This window comes from Stegostoma tigrinum, chromosome 12 (assembly GCF_030684315.1).
Source record: "Stegostoma tigrinum isolate sSteTig4 chromosome 12, sSteTig4.hap1, whole genome shotgun sequence".
NCBI classification, from domain to species: domain Eukaryota; kingdom Metazoa; phylum Chordata; class Chondrichthyes; order Orectolobiformes; family Stegostomatidae; genus Stegostoma; species Stegostoma tigrinum.
Genome location: NC_081365.1, coordinates 49,736,022 through 49,756,578, shown reverse-complemented (window position 1 = coordinate 49,756,578; position 20,557 = coordinate 49,736,022). Strand labels below are relative to the sequence as shown.

At 42.5% G+C, this 20,557-nt stretch overlaps 1 protein-coding gene across 6 annotated transcripts in view; it reads left to right on the top strand.

The window, feature by feature from the left end:
- The window catches only part of LOC125456875 (limbic system-associated membrane protein-like), a 1,200,329-nt gene that overhangs the window by 1,078,859 nt on the left and 100,913 nt on the right, over positions 1–20,557 (top strand). For all 6 annotated transcript variants that reach the window (XR_007248528.2, XM_048540373.2, XM_048540371.2 and 3 more), the window contains 3 exons: positions 1,357–1,491; positions 18,573–18,693; positions 20,058–20,209. Coding sequence is in view for 5 of the 6 variants with exons in the window: in XM_048540373.2 (XP_048396330.1) it covers positions 1,357–1,491; positions 18,573–18,693; positions 20,058–20,209 (408 nt within the window). In the remaining variant the exon portion in view is untranslated. The remainder of the gene's footprint in view (positions 1–1,356; positions 1,492–18,572; positions 18,694–20,057; positions 20,210–20,557) is intronic.

The following is a 20,557-nucleotide window of genomic DNA, read 5'->3' as shown; positions in this document are numbered from 1 at the left end:
AAATCAGTATTCATAACATGTAAATACGTCCTTTTGACGAACTCACATTTTGAACTGGATTTTATATATGCAGCTTTCATACTCTTGATTATGGCATAACCTTTTTTGGTTTTAAGTGGCATCAAAGAGATGAGTAATGATATTAGTGGACCTAACAATTAGTATTCTTTAGTATGAGGTTGAACTCTACCATCAATTGGCAGCTAGAGAAATAAAACCTGCCCATATCATTACAATATTAAGGACATTCAAGCTACAATTACTTGCTAAGCCATAAGGATGAATTTCAGTGCACTGAATTTTTTTCCTGAATTTTTTTTGATATCACATTTTTAAGTTGTGTACAAAGAAGCTTAAAACACTGTAATTCGGTTACACTCCTTTGAATTAACTCTGATAACACTGCATGTTAATGTAATGACTAAAATCTGAACTATCACTCACCCATTTAGACTTAGTCATGACATTGGAGTTATAATCTGAGAACATTTTCTCCACAAAGAGTGCCCCTGTGGTACTGCTGTCACTATGTAAAATTGGTATATCATTATATTTTTCAAATAGACTCTCTGCTCATTCTAGCGCAATCACCTGTATTTTGTGGAAGAGGCCCAGTCTTATTACTGCCACCATTATTTATCTTTTACATGTTAGTAAAGTCCTCGAGATGAGATCAACATTCAGATATGTAGCATCCATCTCCCAACTCTTCCATATTCTCTGTTGTGACATGAACAGTTTGATGGACTTTAAATTTCTCCAGCTCAACATGAACAAATGGAAGCAAAACTTTATGGTTCTCTCAACAGCTCTACAACCCTGGTCTCATAGTACAAAAACTCAATTGCACCAAGGCCAATTTACCCATCGTTCCAGTTCTTATTAGATTCTTAATGCCCTCAATTTCAGCTTAAAGTCCCACCAAGATATTGCATTGTCATAATTTATGACTTCCATCCTCTTATTAATATTATGCAAGTTGTCTTATAATTGCTGTTAATTGTAATCATTGAACCTGAAGCTTATAATCTTGCTAACTAGTGAATTAAATGTAGTTCATTTGAGTGCTGCCCAATCTTAGGCCTTGTAAAAGTGAACTAAGGGTATATGGTATTCAAGCAATATTCAACTGGTGATGCTGATGCCTGAACTCACATAGTATCTTTTAAAATGAGTTGGCACAAATTAAAACAACTCTGGAGCCACATTTAGTCACCATATATTAAAACGTAAACTGTTATTGTAAATTTAAATTGTGCTTCTGTTCAACTGCAGCTATGTTCAATTTCACAGAAGGGTAAAGATGAATGTGTGATACAACTGTTTTAATTATCACCACTATAACTTCTATTTTAGCCAGGGAATTTGAAGAGGAAGAGGAATACCTAGAAATCTTCATGATCAGCAAGTACCAAGCTGGCATTTACCAGTGCAAAGCCGCTAATGAGGTTTCCAATGCCGATGAGAAGAAAGTCCATATCACTGTTAACTGTAAGTTGTTCACTTCACCTTTCATTCTGTTTGTTCTCCAGAAGACCAAGTATTGTACTTAAATGGGTGTCAAATGATTCAGCACACAATGTTTCAATTTTTTTTAAAACTAGAATTAATTTAGTCAGAACTAACAGGGTATTTTTGCAAGGAAGCTTTAAATAACTTCTGTCCAATACATTGACAATCACAGCAATTGACAAAATAGAATCTTTGAGTAAAAAGGCAATCAAACAAATTTGTAGTTGAAATTATAGAATCTAATATTCCTACTTAAACCAATTTATCTAGAAATGTTTTTGTTATCACAGCGTTTATTGATACAATATATATTTTTTCACTGTATTGTTATATACATCATTGTTATCTGCATAATACAACATGATAATTTCCAAAAATATATTATTAGTGAAAAATATCATTCATTGTCACTTTTTATCAGTAAAAACAACTAATATTTGCTTCAAACCTATGATATCCTTGTCTGCTATTTTACTTCTCTGCTTTGATACACATTTATCTACCTTAGAGTTGGGCCCAATTGTGAATGCGGCTTCTGTCTTTTTCACAATGTATTTGAAATCTTTATAGAATTTTCCCTGTCATTCATAAGCTTCTGATCTCTTGGGTTTTTGGATTATTTCATATAAATTATGACAGTTGTCTAATTTTTAACTGAAAGGAACGGAGGTGGTCACAGTGAGCTGAGGGTTGAAGAGTCAGTAATCGGTTTTTCCAAACCCATCTCCAAAACACCTTCTTTTGGTTTAAACTGAGGCCAGAAGGTCAGCGGATGAACAAATTGCTAAGTATGTTTGAACTTTAAATCTGATCTGACTGCGAGCCTGATTTTCTCACACAGTCTGTGTGCAGAATTTACCAGCTGCCAGATGGGTCGCCTGAGCATTGGGAATAGGCAAATTTCTCAAACCAAGGTTTTAGAGGACCTTTGTGGATTCAGGACCTGAGTGCCATCACATTTATTCCAAGACACAAGGGTGTGCCTGGGTAACTGTCAGGATACCCCAACAGCCTTCATCCTGAGGCCTTCATCTCCTACACTGGCCCCAGTCAGACTTGGATCACTAACACTGTCGCCACCACCAGGGTCTGAATGCACTCAGGCCACTAGCAGGGCGAGATTCCTGTTGCTCAGAACATAGCCTCAACAGGTTGTAATATCCCAAACTCTAATATGCTTCCATCTGACCCTTCTCCCCTCCTGGCCAAGCTTCCTTCAAACCAATTTGCTCCCTATCCTGGTATGCTGTGCTTCTTCCTGTTTGACTTCAAGGCTCAGCTGTCAATTCAGCAGGGTCTACATAGAACCAGAGAAGTGTTACAGCACAGAAGGGGCCATTCTGATAATCTTGTCCATGCTGACCCAAAGACACCCAAATGCCACCTTCTAATCCCATTTTACTGCATCTGACCCATTGCCCTGCATCTTCCAGCACTTAAGGTGCAGATACAGGTACTTTTTCAAGAGTTTAGGGTCTCTGCCTCCAACAACAACTCAGGCAGTGAATTCCAGACACCCATCATCCTTAGTGTGAAAAATTTTTCCTTACATTCCTTCTAATCCTTCTGCAACTTAGCTTGAATCTATGACCCTTGCTTTTTGTATTCTCCACCATGGGAAACAGGTTTCTCCTGTCCATTCCATCTCAACTTTGTATACCACAACCATGTCACCCTCAGTCTTCTCTGTTCCAAGGAAAGCAATCCCAGCCATTGCAATCTCTCCTTGTAGCTACAGTTCTCTAGCCCTGCGCATTCTACTTCTGGCAACATGTGAACGAATGACTGATGTACAGAAGCATCCCCACTGAGTCAGGTCAGTGGAAGTTCTGCCCTAAGGCATATAATTGTGTACACATTCAGCTGATCCTCACACTTTATTTTCACACATGATAACGTGGAAGTATTTTTAACAAAACTGAAATCTAGGTTTGTCTGTGGTGTGTTGTTGGGGAAAGCAGTGTTTCATTTAGTTCACCTATTGGTGGCGTATGGCCAGAGCAGCCAGAGAACATGAAGGTTGGATGCAAAAATAAGCAGAGCTGCACCTGATGAATAGGCAGTTGCTGACTATTTTGGCGGTGTGTTTAGGGTGCTGTAATGTGTGGGGTTATGTCTTATTATCCCTCCGTGAACCTACTTTACAGCAACCTGTGACACGATGAGCAAGGCCCCCTACTCAGTAAGACCTATGATAACAAGTGGATCAAGCAATAGCTGTGGAAGTCAACGACTTAGTCTCCTCCTGCGATTCCCAATATCCAGTCTTGAGTCAACACGATGCACTCCACATGATATCAAGAAATATCTGAAAGTACTGGATGCAGCAAAGGTTATGGTTATTTCAGCAGCAGCACCAAAGAATTGTGTTTCAGAACTATCTGTGTCCCTGGCCAAACTATTCAAGACAGCTTCAATACTGACCTTTAACAAACAATGCAGAAAATTGCCCTGTTATGTCAAATAGATGTATGAGTCAGGAACAGAAGTAGGCCATCTAATCCATTGAGCCCCACTCCCCTCTTCAATAGGATTATGGCTAATCTGATTAGAACCTTAAATTCACATTCCTATCTGTCACTGATAACTCGTCATATGCTTACTTAACAAGAATCCATCTATCTCTGTCCTCAAAACATTTAAAGACATTGCTTCTCTGCCCTTTCAGGGAGGGAGCTCCAAACACCCTTCTGAAAAAAATTTGCCTAATCTCTATTTTAAACAGGTGACCCCTGAACTTTAACACTGACCTCTAGTTCTTGATTTTCCTATCACCTAAAACATCTACTCCATATAACCCCATCAAGACTCCTCAGGGTTTTGTAAATTTCAATCAGATCACCTCTTACTCTCCTACAGACGTCTGAACACACGCACAAGCGAGTTCGGGAACAGCTTCTTTCTGGCTGTTATCAGACTGTTGTGTGGACTCTAGCTTCAATTAATGTAACCTGTCTGCCTCTAAGTCTTTTTGATCTGGACATCCTTTGCTTGCTGTGATCTGCCTGTATCACAATCATAAACCATTCATAAACTGTCACAAAGTACACTGTATTTTGGTAAATGTGACAATAAATCAGTCAATCAATCCACTCAGTACCATCCTGGGCAGTCCAGTCTTTCCTTAAGGGACTACCTGCAGTAAACCTTTGCTGAACTGCCTCCAATACATCTGCATCCTTGTACTCTGTTAAACTGAAGTACAGTCTCCCTTCAAATTCATTTTCAAGAAGTGATAACATGCCATTCGCTTTCCTTATTGCTCACTCGACTTGCAGTCTCCTTGTATCCTTCACAATTTATTTTCCCACCTATTTTTGTGTCGTCGTCAAATTTAGCAACCATACCTTCTGTCTCTACATCTAAGACATTTACGTAAATTGTTAGAAATAAGGATAAATCCAACTCAGCTATTTACTACTCCTTCAGTCTGTTCGCAGATACTAGTTCAGTATTGGAAGGTCTCATTGTCAGATTTGGTAAATGGCACTTACGAAGCAATAACCTGTTCACTGATGCTCAGTTCAGGTTCTGACAGAATCCCTTGGTTCCTAATCTCAGTACAGTATTGGTTTGAGTGTGGAAAAAAAAGAGCTAAAATTCAAGATGTGAGATGGAAATTTGCAACCTGTAAGTGGCACTGAGGTCAGAATTGTGATATGTGGAGCTTTTATTCAGAACCTGGTACAAAGATCACAGTTCTCAGTTAATAATTTAATGCTTAATTGAGGTAAAAAGTGGACGTAGTTGTGAGAGAATCCCTCTTCAGGATTAACTCTATACACTCACGAGGCAGAGACGTTAGAAAAAGTGTATTCAAACACTTGTCCCACTCAAAACTCTCTTGGAATGCTACGTTCAGAAGAACTGTCCATCAGTGATCAAAACTCATAAATACAGTCAAAATTAATTCTTAGAACATCAGGTCTTTAATGGATTATTCAGGGAGACCTAAGAGATATATAATGCAAGATAATAAAAATGTGAGGCTGGATGAACACAGCAGGTCAAGCAGCATCTCAGGACCACAAAAGCTGATGTTTCGGGCCTAGACCCTTCATCAGAGAGGGGGATGGGTGAGGGTTCTGGAATAAATAGGGAGAGAGGGGGAGGCGGACCGAAGATGGAGAGAAAAGAAGATAGGTGGACAGAGTATAGGTGGGGAGGTAGGGAGGGGATAGGTCAGTCCAGGGAAGACGGACAGGTCAAGGAGGTGGGATGAGGTTAGTAGGTAGGAGATGGGGGTGCGGCTTGGGGTGGGAGGAAGGGATGGGTGAGAGGAAGAACAGGTTAGGGAGGCAGAGACAGGTTGGACTGGTTTTGGGATGCAGTGGGTGGAGGGGAAGAGCTGAGCTGGTTGTGTGGCGCAGTGGGGGGAGGGGACGAACTGGGCTGGTTTTGGGATGCGGTGGGGGAAGGGGAGAGTTTGAAGCTGGTGAAGGCAACATTGATACCATTGGGCTGCAGGGTTCCCAAGTGGAATATGAGTTGCTGTTCCTGCAACCTTCGGGTGGCATCGTTGTGGCACTGCAGGAGGCCCATCATGGACATGTCATCTAGAGAATGGGAGGGGGAGTGGAAATGGTTTGCGACTGGGAGGTGCAGTTGTTTGTTGCGAACCGAGCAGAGGTGTTCTGCAAAGCGGTCCCCAAGCCTCCGCTTGGTTTCCCCAATGTAGAGGAAGCCATACCGGGTACAGTGGATGCAGTATACCACATTGGCAGATGTGCAGGTGAACCTCTGCTTGATGTGGAATGTCATCTTGGGGCCTGGGATAGGGGTGAGGGAGGAGGTGTGGGGGCAAGTGTAGCATTTCCTGCGGTTGCAGGGGAAGGTGCCGGGTGTGGTGGGGTTGGAGGGCAGTGTGGAGCGAACAAGGGAGTCACAGAGAGAGTGGTCTCTCCGGAAAGCAGACAGGGGTGGGGATGGAAAAATGTCTTGGGTGGTGGGGTCGGATTGTAGATGGCGGAAGTGTCGGAGGATGATGCGTTGTATCCGGAGGTTGGTGGGGTGGTGTGTGAGAACGAGGGGGATCCTCTTAGGGCGGTTGTGGTGGGGGCGGGGTGTGAAGGATGTGTTGCGGGAAATGCGGGAGACGCGGTCAAGGGTGTTCTCGATCACTGTGGGGGGAAAGTTGCGGTCCTTGAAGAACTTGGACATCTGGGATGTGCGGGAGTGGAATGTCTTATCGTGGGAGCAGATGCTGCGGAGGCGGAGGAATTGGGAATAGGGGATGGAATTTTTGCAGGAGGGTGGGTGGGAGGAGGTGTATTCTAGGTAGCTGTGGGAGTTGGTGGGCTTGAAATGGACATCAGTTACAAGCTGGTTGCCTGAGATGGAGACTGAGAGATCCAGGAAGGTGAGGGATGTGCTGGAGATGGCCCAGGTGAACTGAAGGTTGGGGTGGAAGGTGTTGGTGAAGTGGATGAACTGTTCGAGCTCCTCTGGGGAGCAAGAGGCGGCACCGATACAGTCATCAATGTAACGGAGGAAGAGGTGGGGTTTGGGGCCTGTGTAGGTGCGGAAGAGGGACTGTTCCACGTAACCTACAAAGAGGCAGGCATAGCTGGGGCCCATGCGGGTGCCCATGGCCACCCCGTTAGTCTGTAGGAAGTGGGAGGAGTCAAAAGAGAAGTTGTTGAGTGTGAGGACGAGTTCAGCTAGGCGGATGAGAGTGTCGGTGGAGGGGGCCTGGTCGGGCCTGCGGGACAGGAAGAAGCGGAGGGCCTTGAGGCCATCTCCATGCGGAATGCAGGTGTACAGGGACTGGACGTCCATGGTGAATATGAGGTGTTGGGGGCCAGGGAATTGGAAGTCCTGGAGGAGGTGGAGGGCGTGGGTGGTGTCACGGACGTAGGTGGGGAGTTCCTGGACCAAAGGGGAGAAAATGGAGTCCAGATAGGTGGAGATGAGTTCGGTGGGGCAGGAGCAGGCTGAGACGATGGGTCGACCAGGGCAGGCAGGTTTGTGGATTTTGGGAAGGAGATAGAAACGGGCCGTGCGGGGTTGGGGAACAATGAGGTTGGAGGCTGTGGGTGGGAGGTCCCCTGAGGTGATGAGGTCGTGAATGGTGTTGGAGATGATGGTTTGGTGCTCGGGTGTGGGGTCATGATCGAGGAGGCGGTAGGAGGTGGTGTTGGAGAGTTGGCGTCTGGCCTCGGCGATGTAGAGGTATCTAGTGCCAAGACTGGTTTGGTTAGAATGATACAGAAATATGCAAACTCATTCGCTATGAACAGGCAGAATTCCAAACTGGTAATAATGCCCAAATGCCACAGAAAAGAAATGAAATCAGAGAGTGTTGGGGAAATCTCCCAGGCCCGGATACATCTGAAGAGTGAGAAGTTAAATTAATATTTTGAGTCCAAAATGAATCCACTTTGGAACTGAAAGGACTGATAAAATTATGTTTTTTTTATGCTGTAGATAAAAGTGGTGGGATGAGGGGAGCATCAAATAGAACGAATGGAAAAGGTGCTCCAGAGGTAAAGGCAAAGGGACTACTAATGGTAGTAAAGAACTGATGTAAATGAGAAGTAGGTGTTAATGGTAGAAAATAGTTCAGTCTGCTGAGAGTTATGCAGACAAGACATTGAATAATCAAAATAGAAGAGAGAATTCATGTGAAGCACCCCAGTAAAGAAACTCTCCTAACAGGCATCCAAAATTCACATTTTTTGAAGAACCTATGATTTTCAGAACAAATGATGAATGCAGAAGCTCAGGAAATTCAATGCCTCACTGATATAAATGACACGCGCTCCTTTTATTGAAGTAAACTGTTGACCCTCAGCACATGAGCTAACACCAACTGATTCAATGCCGATAAGACCTTCTTCAAAGACATGGACAGAATCAACACTCGTCAGAGTTTGAAGATTTTTTGCTCTTTTCAAAATGGATGCTCCAGCAGTTCAGGAGAGTGGCACCTTTCTCGGTACAGATTGAAGGGACGTTGGTGTGAACGTTGTGACTATTTTGTAAGATGGGTGAGGAGCTTTTGTTAAATCAAGAGGAAAAAAAAATCTCATTTCCAACTAAGTGTTGGATAACGAGATGAGGTTATCATGAGTGAGCAATGAGAAACCTACGTGTACGATTAACATCTCATTATTAGTTAATCTCATTTTAGTTGAATGCAGTTTCCCATTATCCCATATACTGGTTAGTAACTTGGTGGCAAAGGTTCCCAACATGAAGAAACAAAGGGGTTACCTAGTGGCTCCGAAGTGCTGCTTGCTCATCAGGACTTCCATTTTGGATACCAAAGAACAAAGAAAATTACAGCACAGGAACAGGCCCTTCAGCCCTCCAAGCCTGTGCCGATCAAGATCCTCTGTCTAACCTGCCATCTATTTTCTAATGGTCTGTGTCCATTTGCTCCCTGCCCATCCATGTACCTGTCCAAATATATCTTAAAAGACGCTAATGTGTCTGCGTCTACCACCTCCGCTGGCAACGCACCACCTTCTGTGTAAAGAACTTTCCATGCATGTCTCCCTTAAACTTTCCTCCTCTCACTTTGAACTCATGACCCCGAGTAATTGAGTGCCCCACTCTGGGTGGGGGGGGGGGGGGAGAAACTTTTTGCTATCCACCCTGTCTATACCCCTCATGATTTTGTAGACCTCAATCAGGTCACCCCTCAATTTCCGTCTTTCTAATGAAAATAATCCTAATCTTTTCAACCTCTCTTCATAGCTAGCACCCTCCATACCAGGCAACATCGTGGTGAACCTCCTCTGCACCCTCTACAAAGCATCCGCATCCTTTTGGTAATGTGGCAACCAGAACTGTACACAGTACTCCAAATGTGGCCGAACCAAAGTCCTATACAACTGCAACATGACCTGCCAACTCTTGTACTCAATACTCTGTCCAATGAAGGAAAGCATGCCATATGCCTTCTTGACCACCCTATTGACCTGCGTTGTCACCTTCAGGGAACAATAGACCTGAACACCCAGATCTCTCTGTTCATCAAATTTCCCGAGGACTTTTTCATTTACTGTGTAGCTCGCCCTTGAATTTAATCATCCAAAATGTATCACCTCACATTTGCCCGGATTGAACTCCATCTGCCATTTATCTGCCCAACTCTGCAGTCTATCTATATTCTGCTGTAATCTCTGACAGTCCCCTTCGCTATCTGCTACTCCATCAATCTTAGTGTCATCTGTAAACTTGCTGATCAGACCACTTACACTTTCCTCCAAATCATTTACATATATCACAAACAGCAGTGGTCCCAGCACAGATCCCTGTGGAACACCACTGGTTACAGGTCTCCAATTTGAGAAACTCCCTTCTACGACTACTCTCTGTCTCCTGTTGCCCAGCCAGTTTTTTTATCCATCTATCTAGCACACCCTGGACCCCATGTGACTTCACTTTCTCCATCAGCCTGCCATGGGGAACCTTATCAAATGCCTTACTGAAGTCCAAGTATATGACATCTACAGCCTTTCCCTCATCAATCAACTTTGTCACTTCCTCAAAGAATTGGTCACCGCCGTCTCAGGGCAAACTCAAAGGGCAGTGACTTCAGCTGTCACAGATGTTGGTATGTGCCACCCTCACTACACCTTCATGGAGAAGTGCAAAGCCAGTGAGTTTGAAAGGAAGAGCTGCCAAGATGGGAATGTACATTGGAGAATTAAATGAGGGTAAGAGGCTGAAGGTGAGCCTGACACTCATTGCGTAAAATGTGGCCACTATTTCTTTCATTGTGATGCAAATAGCAAGTGCACACTGAAGCTGTCAAATGGCTGCCACCCCTCCCTGCAGTGGCTGCAGTTCATTGTTTTGTCCCATGAGGGAGGAGGCTTCACTTTTAAACAATCTTAAACCCCTCATTTTAGCCTATAGCATCATGCATACATGATACATATAGCCAAAAGGCATCTGTGAGCACTATATATCAAATATGAATCTTGTCCATGAGCCCTTCAAAGATACTTTTGTCTCTGATTCAATCAGTGTAGCAAAGCATTTCACAATCCAAAAATAACCTGCACATGAGCTTTTGTTTTTCTGACCCCTTTTCACTGCAAATTGAAATTGATAACCTGCATCAATGACTTTCTAAATTTGTTTTTTTTAATTCTTGTCATGGTATCATAACCATCATAAATTTGGGAACCTCCATTTGACGTATGTCTAGGAACTTAAGTGTCTCTTCTTAATTATGGTTTGCTAGTCCTGGCACCGCCCTGATAAACTTTGTTTTAAAATCTCATAATATTTTGCCCGTTACAGCACAAAATGGAACTGTGCCTAGACATTCCAAAGAATTAACATTGCTCCACTATAACAGATGAAATTTCTAGTGTCAGCATACTAGCCAAACATTGAGCAAATTTGACCAAAGTTTCATGATGACAAAACTGGATTTTTCAACGAAATTATCAGCAGAGCAAATGTTGACTCATTAACAGTCAAACATGGGGCTGCAATAAAATGGGATGTTTTGTTGCAGTTAGTTTTGTTCTGTATTTTAAATCCAGTACTAGTGGGGGTTACAAACTCATTATGTCAAGGAAATACTAGGTCATTTGTGACTCCATAAATATATAGCCAGAAAGAAAGTTTGACACTCTTCATCTTCTTGTAGACACCAAATTACTATTTCCTCCTTCAAACACTCAAGGTCTACGACAAGCTTTACCAATACTGAGCTGATTACATGCTCTCCCAATCTAAATTTATTGGCTAGAATTAACCTCTGCTGATTTTATGTAATCTATGTTTTTTATGTTAATTTCAGACCCTAGTCTCCATCAATTGCCGTACCTCCATTCCTGTTCTCCTCTCTCTTTTCCATCATTACCTTCCTTTATTCTACTTTGATTGCAAAGAATCAGATATAATGTTTAACTCAAGGATCTGGTACTTGAATGCACCAAGCACATGACTGGTTGCTATCCATCCTTAAATCTGGTTGAATCATGTGTTGAATCAATTAGTTGACAGTGTTCAGTGTAATAAAACTGAGATTAGTCTTTAAGGTTAGCCAAAAATCACCATGGAGCATTTCGTGCAGGACTGTACGTGAATGTAATAGTCACAGAATCACAGAAATATTACAGAACAGAAGGAGGCTATTCTGCCTGCAGTGTCTAAACCAAATCTTCAGGTGAGCATCATTACCTAGTGACAATCTTCTGCTTTCTCTCCATATCCTTGCATATTATTCCTATTCAAGTAATCATCCAATTCTCTGTTGACCCTGCTTCCATGACAGTTCAAAACAGGGGATTCCATACCCTAACTACAGAAACACCTGGTAAAGCTCAGCAGGTCTAGCAGGATCTATGGAGACAAATCGGAGCTAATGTTTCAGGTTGAGTGACCCTTCTTCAGAACCCTAACTACTTCATAGAACCCTGACAGCATGGAAGCAGGCCCTTCAGCCCAACAAGTCCACACCCACTCTCAGACCATCCCACCCAGACCCATTCCCCTATAAACCCACCTAATCTACACATCCCTGAACACTATGGGCAATTTAGCACGGCCAATGCACCTAGCCTGTGCATCTTTAGACTGTGAGAGGAAACTGGAGCACCCAGAGGAAACCCAAACAGACACTGGGGAGAATGTGTAAACTCCACACAGACATTTATCATAGTTTGGAGTCAAACCCAGGTCCTGGTGCTGTGCCAACCACAGAGCCACCGTGCGGTCTACTTGTGTGGTTTTTCTTTGTTCTGTCTCACATCACTTTATCCTTTTGCAAATCACTTTAAATCCATGGCCTCTTGTTCTCTTCCTTTTATGAGTGGGAACAGTTCTTTCTATATACCGTATCCAGCCCACTCATGATTTTGAAAACCTCTCATTGATCTCCTCTTAGCATTGTCTCCAAACATAACAATTCCACCTTCTTCAATCTGTCTTTGTAACTGAAGATCCTGATAAGTTTTTGAGAAGATTAGTCGCTTGGATTGGGGATGAGGTAGTAGACATAATCACCGAGCCGGTGGGTTTGGTTGCAGACGTTTCACCAACCTGTTAGGCAACATCGTCCGTGCACCTCCGGTGAAGAGTCAGTGTTCTGTCCTGTCTGCTATTTATATGCCTCAGTTTGCTTGGGTGGTTAGTATTACTTCCGGTTCTGTTTCTCAGTGGTTTGTACACAGGGTCTAATTCAATGTGTTTTCTGATGGAGTTCCAATTGGAATACTATGCCTCCTGGAATTCCCTGGCATATCTCTGTTTGGCTTGTACGATTATCGATCTGGGTGTCCCTTGTTGCCCATGTGTCATGAGGCAAGTGAGAATTGGTCATGTCTCTTGGTGGCTAGTTGGTGTTCACATATCTGTTTAATCAATTTTCCTCTTGTTTGGCTTACGTAGTGTTTCTCACAGTCTTTGCATGGTATTTTGTATATCACCCCAGTTTTGCTGGTTTTGGGTATGGGATCCTTTACGTTTGTCAGTAGTTGTCATAGAGTGGTTGTCGGTTTGTGGGCTACTCAGAATGATCAGGGTTATGACCGATGATGCCCACAACTGTCTCCACAAATGTGAGGAGAAAGTTGTACACCAAAAAACTCTGTACCCTAACACAACTGATCATGAATAGATATCTTCATTGGAACAAGCTGTCAGCATACAACAACAAAAGACCAGAACAAAGAAAAGAATAGCCCTTCAAGAAAAAAAACTGTCCAAAATCAGCCACATCAACAACACAAACCACACAGATTCATGGATTAAAAACATCTCAGACTGACCACTTCCAGACACTAAGAAGACCGTTCAAGTACGTGGACTGAATTATAACTACAGGGACGCCATAAAGACTGACTTCCTGCCTGCACTGGACTCAACACTAAAGACCATCAGACAAATGACAGTCTCAACACTAAGCCAAAAAGGAAAGTGGGACATATTCAACACAGAAGAGAGGAAAGCCCTGGAAAGACTCAAGAAAAACAGGAACATTGTAATCTTACCAATGAACAAAGGCCGCATGACAGTCATCCTCAATAGAACCCAATTCATCGAGAAAGCTAATGCACTACTGACAGATACCGACACCTACCAATAAGTAGCAACCTACCCAAAACCGTAGTTAGGAAAACAGATTACAACGGCCCTGAAGAAATTACACAATTCAGGAGACATCAGCGAGACTGACTGCCAAAACATGAATCCAAAGGGATCCAACACACCCTGATTGTACGGACTGTTCAAGGTACACAAGCTGGGGGTCCCCCTCAGACCTATTGTCTCACTGCCAGGCACACCAACATGTAGACTTGCCAAAAAACTACAAAAGAAATTGAAATACTTAGTGAACAACACTAGCTACTCCATCCACTCATCCCAAGAATTCCTCAACATCCTCAAGGACATCAGGATATTTGAGGACAAGATGATAATATCCTTCGACATAACAGCACTATTTACATCCGGAAACATCGACATAGCCAAAGAGACAATTGCGACACTGCTGGATGAGTCAAGTAAGCAGGCACCAACAACATCAATAAGGACACCATCACGAAGCTAATAGATCTGTGCCTCACAACCCACCACCTTCAACGAAACATATACGAACCAATCAATGGAACACCAATGGGATCCCCAGTATCAGGACTGTGAAGCAGCAATGCAAAGGTTAGAAGGACAGTGTTTCCCACTATCCAACCCAAACGTTGGGCTTGATATGTAGATGACACCATCATGATTATTAAACGCTCAAAACTAGAAGAAACCCACTGACACACAAACATCCTTACCGGGATAAAATTCATAAAAGAAGAAGAGAACAAAAACCAACTACCCTTCCTGGAAATAATGGTAGAACGCAAAAACAACGAGGAACTCCAGACTAGTGTACATAGAAAGACCACACATAAGGACAAAATACTCAATTACACTAGCAAACCCGCCCCCCCCCCCCCCCCAACATTCACAAATGGAGCTGCATCAAGACACTATTTAAACAAGCTACAACATGTTGCAGCAACCTGGAGTGGCGCAAAGTAGAATTGGAGTACTTATACAGAGTCTTCAAAAGAAAGGGATGCCTAAAAAACATAATCCACCATTAGCTCCGAGACAGACCACAACAGGAAGACACAACATGACCAGGCTCATTAACCTGTAGAATTCCTCTACATTGGGAAAACCAAGCGGAGGCTTGGAGACCGCTTTGCAGAACACCTCCGCTCAGTTCGCAACAAACAACTGCACCTCCCAGTCGCAAACTATTTCCACTCCCCCTCCCATTCTCTAGATGACATGTCCATCATGGGCCTCCTGCACTGCCACAATGATGCCACCCGAAGGTTGCAGGAACAGCAACTCATATTCCGCCTGGGAACGCTGCAGCCTAATGGTATCAATGTGGACTTCACCAGTTTCAAAATCTCCCCTTCCCCTACTGCATCCCTAAACCAGCCCAGTTCGTCCCCTCCCCCCACTGCACCACACAACCAGCCCAGCTCTTCCCCCCCACCCACTGCATCCCAATACCAGTCCAACCTGTCTCGGCCTCCCTAACTGGTTCTTCCTCTCACCCATCCCTTCCTCCCACCCCAAGCCGCACCCCCATCTACCTACTAACCTCATCCCACCTCCTTGACCTGTCCATCTTCCCTGGACTGACCTATCCCCTCCCTACCTCCCCACCTATACTCTCTCCACCTATCTTCTTTACTCTCCATCTTCGGTCCGCCTCCCCCTCTCTCCCTATTTATTCCAGTTCCCTCTCCCCATCCCCCTCTCTGATGAAGGGTCCAGGCCCGAAACGTCAGCTTTTGTGCTCCTGAGATGCTGCTTGGCCTGCTGTGTTCATCCAGCCTCACGTTTTATTATCCAGGCTCATTAACCACTCCACCGTACAACGAGGATATTTCAGCGATGACCACAAGACTGCACAGACCCTGTAGTATCAGGGTAGCCAACAAACCGACAACCACCCTCTGACAAGTACTAATGAATGTAAGGGATCCCACACCCAAAACCAACAAAACTGGGGTAGTGTACAAAATACCATGCAAGGACTGTGAGAAACTCTACATAGGCCAAAGCAGAAGAAAATTAACAATATGGATACATGAACACCAACTAGCCACCAAGACACACGACCAATTCTCATTTGTTTCACTACACACGGACAATGAGGGACATAAATTTGACTGGGACAACACATTGATATTCACACAAGCCAAACAGAGACATGCCAATGAATTCCTGGAGGCCTAGTATTCCAAACGGAACTCCATCAACAAACACATTGAACTAGACCCTGTGCACAATCCACTGATAAACAAAACCAGAAGTAATATCAACAACCCCAGCAAACAGACGCATATAAGTAACAAACAGGACAGAACACTGACTCTTCATCGGATGTGCACTGAAGATGTTATCTCGCAGGGTGACGAAAAGTTTGCAATCAAACCCACTGGTGGGGTGAGCATGTCTACAGCCTGAAGTTCTGCATCCCTAGAACCATTTTTGTAAGTCGCTTCTGCGATCTCTTCAACATGCTCACGTTCCTTCCTGTAATGTTTTTCTCAGATAAGCACACAGTACGTCAGATGAGGTCTAACAAGTGCCTTACACAAGGTTGACATCACCTTCTGCTCTTGTACTCCACACCCTCTTAATAAAACCATGGATTCTGTATGCATCATTATCTACTCTGCCCACCTATCCTGCCACTTTCAATTATCTGTGCACTTATGCAGCAAAGTTCCTCTACTCCTGCACCTCCTTGAGATTTGGATGTCCTGTTTCATTTTGTCTTTCAATGTTCTTCCTCCCACATTGCATTATCTCACATTTCCCTGCTGTGTCCCTCATCTGCCATCTGTCTACCCACTTTTGGAGTTCTTTTCTGTCCTCAAAGTTTAGAATTGCCGCAAGTTTTGTCTCGTATGCAAACTCTGAAATCGTTCCTTGCACACCAAAATCTAGATCATTTATATTTCAGGGAAAAGCAAGGATCCCAATACTGACCTCTGAGGAACTCTACTACAATCCTTCCTCCAGCCCAAAAAGTACCCATTGACCATTATTATTAGTTTTCAATCATTCAGCGAATTTTCTATCCATGTTGCAACTGACCTTTTTTTAATTTCATGGTCAATAATTTTCCTCACAAATCTGTTTGGTGGCAATGTATCAAACATCTTCTGAAAATTTGTGTAATCCACGTCAACAGCAATACCCTCATCAAGTCTTTCTTTTATCTCTTCAAAAAATCCAGCAAGTTAGTCAGGCATGAAATCTTCTTCATCAATCTATCTGATTCTTCCTAATCAATGCACTTTTTTTTTCATTTGACTACTAATTCAATCCACAATAATTGTTTCCAGAAGCTTCCACATTATTGAAAGTTGTTGTTGTTACAAATGTCACTGACTGGTGAGCAGCTCATTGAGCCAGCTGATTAATGAAAACATTGTACAGGCAATCAGATTCATGAGGACAATGAGACAAATTAAGCATTTTAAGTAGAATGAACACATGGATCAAAAATTAAAACAAGTATCAATTTCTTAACAATTAACTCCGTCTTGTTCTTTGTGTGAAAAATTGGAGGTGGGAAGTATAGTTCCCATGTTCAAAATGCAGCATCATTGGCACTGAGACTGTCAGAATTTGGATCTTTACAGAATTTTAACAATAAATTTTCAAGTCTATCCCAGGCTAAATTCAATGAATAAGTAATGCATGCTGAGTAATTGTCAAGAAATTTCTTTCAGTGCCATTTCAAGTTTACAGGGGAGATATCAAGTTCCACATTCCCCACCGAACATGTACCAGCAAAAGAATGTACATCAGGAAATAGTGTACTTCCAGACAGTGGTTTTCTGCTTTCCTTGTTTGTTAATGAGATATGGGCATGCTGGCAGGACTTGACCGTCCCCGATAGTAAATTAACTGAGTTGGGCCATTTCAGGGGGCAGTTAAGTGTCAGCAACAATGTTATGTGTTGTAGCGACACATAGGCAAGAGCAGACTGGCAGGTTTTCGTCTCTGAAGGACATTTGTAAATCAGGTGAATTTTTACAATAATTGATAGTTGCCATGGTCACCATTGGTGACACTAGCTTTACATATCAGAATTATCCCATCAGCTGTGCGGTGGGAGATGAATTCGTAATTCCGACAGCATTTCGTACAATTCCTACAGTGTGGAAACAGACCATGCAGCCCATCGAGTTGACACTGAACTCCCAAAGAGTAGCCCACCCACATCTACACACCCCCATATACACAGCCCACATTTACCGTGGCAAATCCACCTACCTGTAAATCTTTGGACTGTAGGAGGAAACTGAGGCACCTGGAGTAAACCCACACAGACACGGGAAAATATGCAAGTGAACCTGGATCCCTGGCGCAGTGAGCCAGCATGCTATAAACTAAGCCACCGGGCTACCATTGGCAGGGCCCGTAGATTAATCCAGAGACTTTACCACTAGACCAGCATTTCCCACATCCTTAAAAATTCATTGCTGGGCTTTTCCAATGTGTGTGTAGGTGTTTAAAAGAACGTGTTCCTCTGCTAGGAAACAAGAGTAAGATCTCTCCCCTTAAACTGAGAAATTCCTTCTGACAACATGAACGATCAAGGTTTCAGACTTTCATATGATATTCTGTTTTTTTTCTGCCAATTTATTGGAAATGGTGGTACATTTCAAAATGTTGGCCAATATTAAAATGTATAAATTAAGAGCTTCTGAATACAATAATCTTTAGCAAACTATTATGAATCTGTGAGCATTGTTGGCATGGCAAACATTTATTGTTCATTCCTAGTTGCCTTGAGAGGGTCATGTTAACTGAATACTTTCTATAACACTGACAGCAGTATTCACAACCAATACTAGTCCCTTGCCATGAGCAGCTATCACCTTACTGAACTCCAGAAACTCTAGGAACTGATTGTTCTCTTCCTGCACCGAATTTGTGCAATCAAATGATTAGAATTACTGCATTATTTGGCAACGCATGGCAAAATTACATTGTAGAATGGTAATCAATTTTTTTTCAGTGCTGATTTCCTGATGTGAATTTGTGTTGTTTTTCAGATGCTCCCACTATTAAGTATGCTCAGAGTGCAGATGTTGCAGTGGGCCGTACTGGGATGCTGCACTGTGAAGTTTCAGCTGTGCCACCAGCAGTTTTTGAGTGGTACAAGGAAGATAAGCGGTGAGTGTTGCAGCAAGACATAACATCTAAAGATCAACTGGGGAATTTTCACACAACAGTTGATAAAAATTAAAGAAGCAAAGATAACCTCATGTATACTTTACACTAGAGTTAAACATTGTCCCAAGTCTATTGATGCTTTGAAATGATCTTTGAGGACCTGCCAAGAAGACAGACATCGGTGACTGAATATTTTAATGAGAAAATTATCCTGATTCAGTAGCTATTGAAAACAAAATGCCAAGGGTGTATTGTTTTGCTGTTTGCCAAATTTATAGTAAAAATAACTTCAAAAACTTGGTCCACTATTTCCTTGATTTTACTTCACATGAGGTAAATTATGTCCTGAATCTCATTCTTTCTTCACTGAACATATTTTTCTCCTACAGCATCTTCTAAAAATTTCTTACTGTACCTCTGATATGCGTCTAAATTATTCATAGCAATTGCATTATGGCTCCCTTCTTTGGCTGTCAAGTTCATAGTTCAGTGTCTCCTCCTAATCTGTCGAATAGTAGATGCCTTTATTTAAATCTCTTATGCCTCCCCTTTCTTTTTACAGATTTTATGCCATATTTTCAAATGTACAGAAAAGATCGGTATCTATTATAAGCAATAAATAAATTACCTGTTTCTCTGTTTGCATTGTGTCTCTCTAAAGTAATTTGTTTCTCATCATCTTCCCAGCCCTTACTATTCTTGAACCAATGTTTATGAGATCATAGTCACTATCCACCATGACATTCAAGCCTTCAATTTAATTCAGAAGTGTTTGGTTACTGAGTCGTCAGGCATTTACTTCATTGACCATGTATGCTGATGTGTTTGTTTATTTTCCCAATTTTTCCCTTTGCGTCAGACTGGCACTTGAACTGTAATCCACAAGCCCTTACTGCCTATTTTAATGTCTAGATTATTCATGTTTCCTGCCTCAGCCAGCTTTTATTCTCCATATCAACTGTATTTGTTCAGCTGCTGTGCCTTAATGTTATAAATATTGCAGTATGAGAATACTGACCCCATAGCAAGAGTCATTATGTTTCATAAAGTAATTAAATCTGCTAAAAGGATCTGAGTTGTTTGAAAATGAAAGAACCAACTTTAGAGAAAAAACTGTTGCAAGATGTATACGCTCGCTAATTTACCCATTCACATCAGAAACCTTGTCACAGACAAATATGTATTTTGTACTTTTTCCACGGACAATTTATGTCTGAAAATATGGTAGCATTCTCAATATTTCAGACAACTAGACATAGGACTGTAGAATATAAAGTGGCTAAGCTGTCAAGAAGAGCTACTCCTTTCACAATAGACTTGGATGAGTAACGTGTGCCTATTTTTACTCTTTTTACTTGTGTCAGGATATATAACAGCTCGCAAGGCATCCAGATCCAGAACTTGGACAGTCGCTCCAGTCTCATTGTCACTAATGCCACAGAGGATCACTATGGCAACTACACATGTGTGGCAGGCAACAAGCTGGGGATCGCCAATGCAAGCATATTTCTATACAGTAAGGCCCCTCCTGAACAATCAAAAACTGAAAATGTTTGTTGCCTTTTATTGGCGAGTGTTGTCTGAGTGCCAATTTGAAACAGTACTTTGTCTCCTGCATTTTTTTTCTTCCTGCTAGAAATGAAGGCAGATTACTCTACCCAACAGGCAGGAAAACATTTTTACTTACTTCATTTTGCTTGCAGCAAGCCGACCTCTCTGTTGGTGAATCAATAAAGCCATTTTGACTGTGTTGCTGTGGAAGTCGGTGATTCTGTACACTTTGTCCCTGCTGCTTGAGGGACCATGAAGGGAAAATTATTTGATGTATTATTGGGTAAGGAAGATGAATGGAAGATGGGGGTTC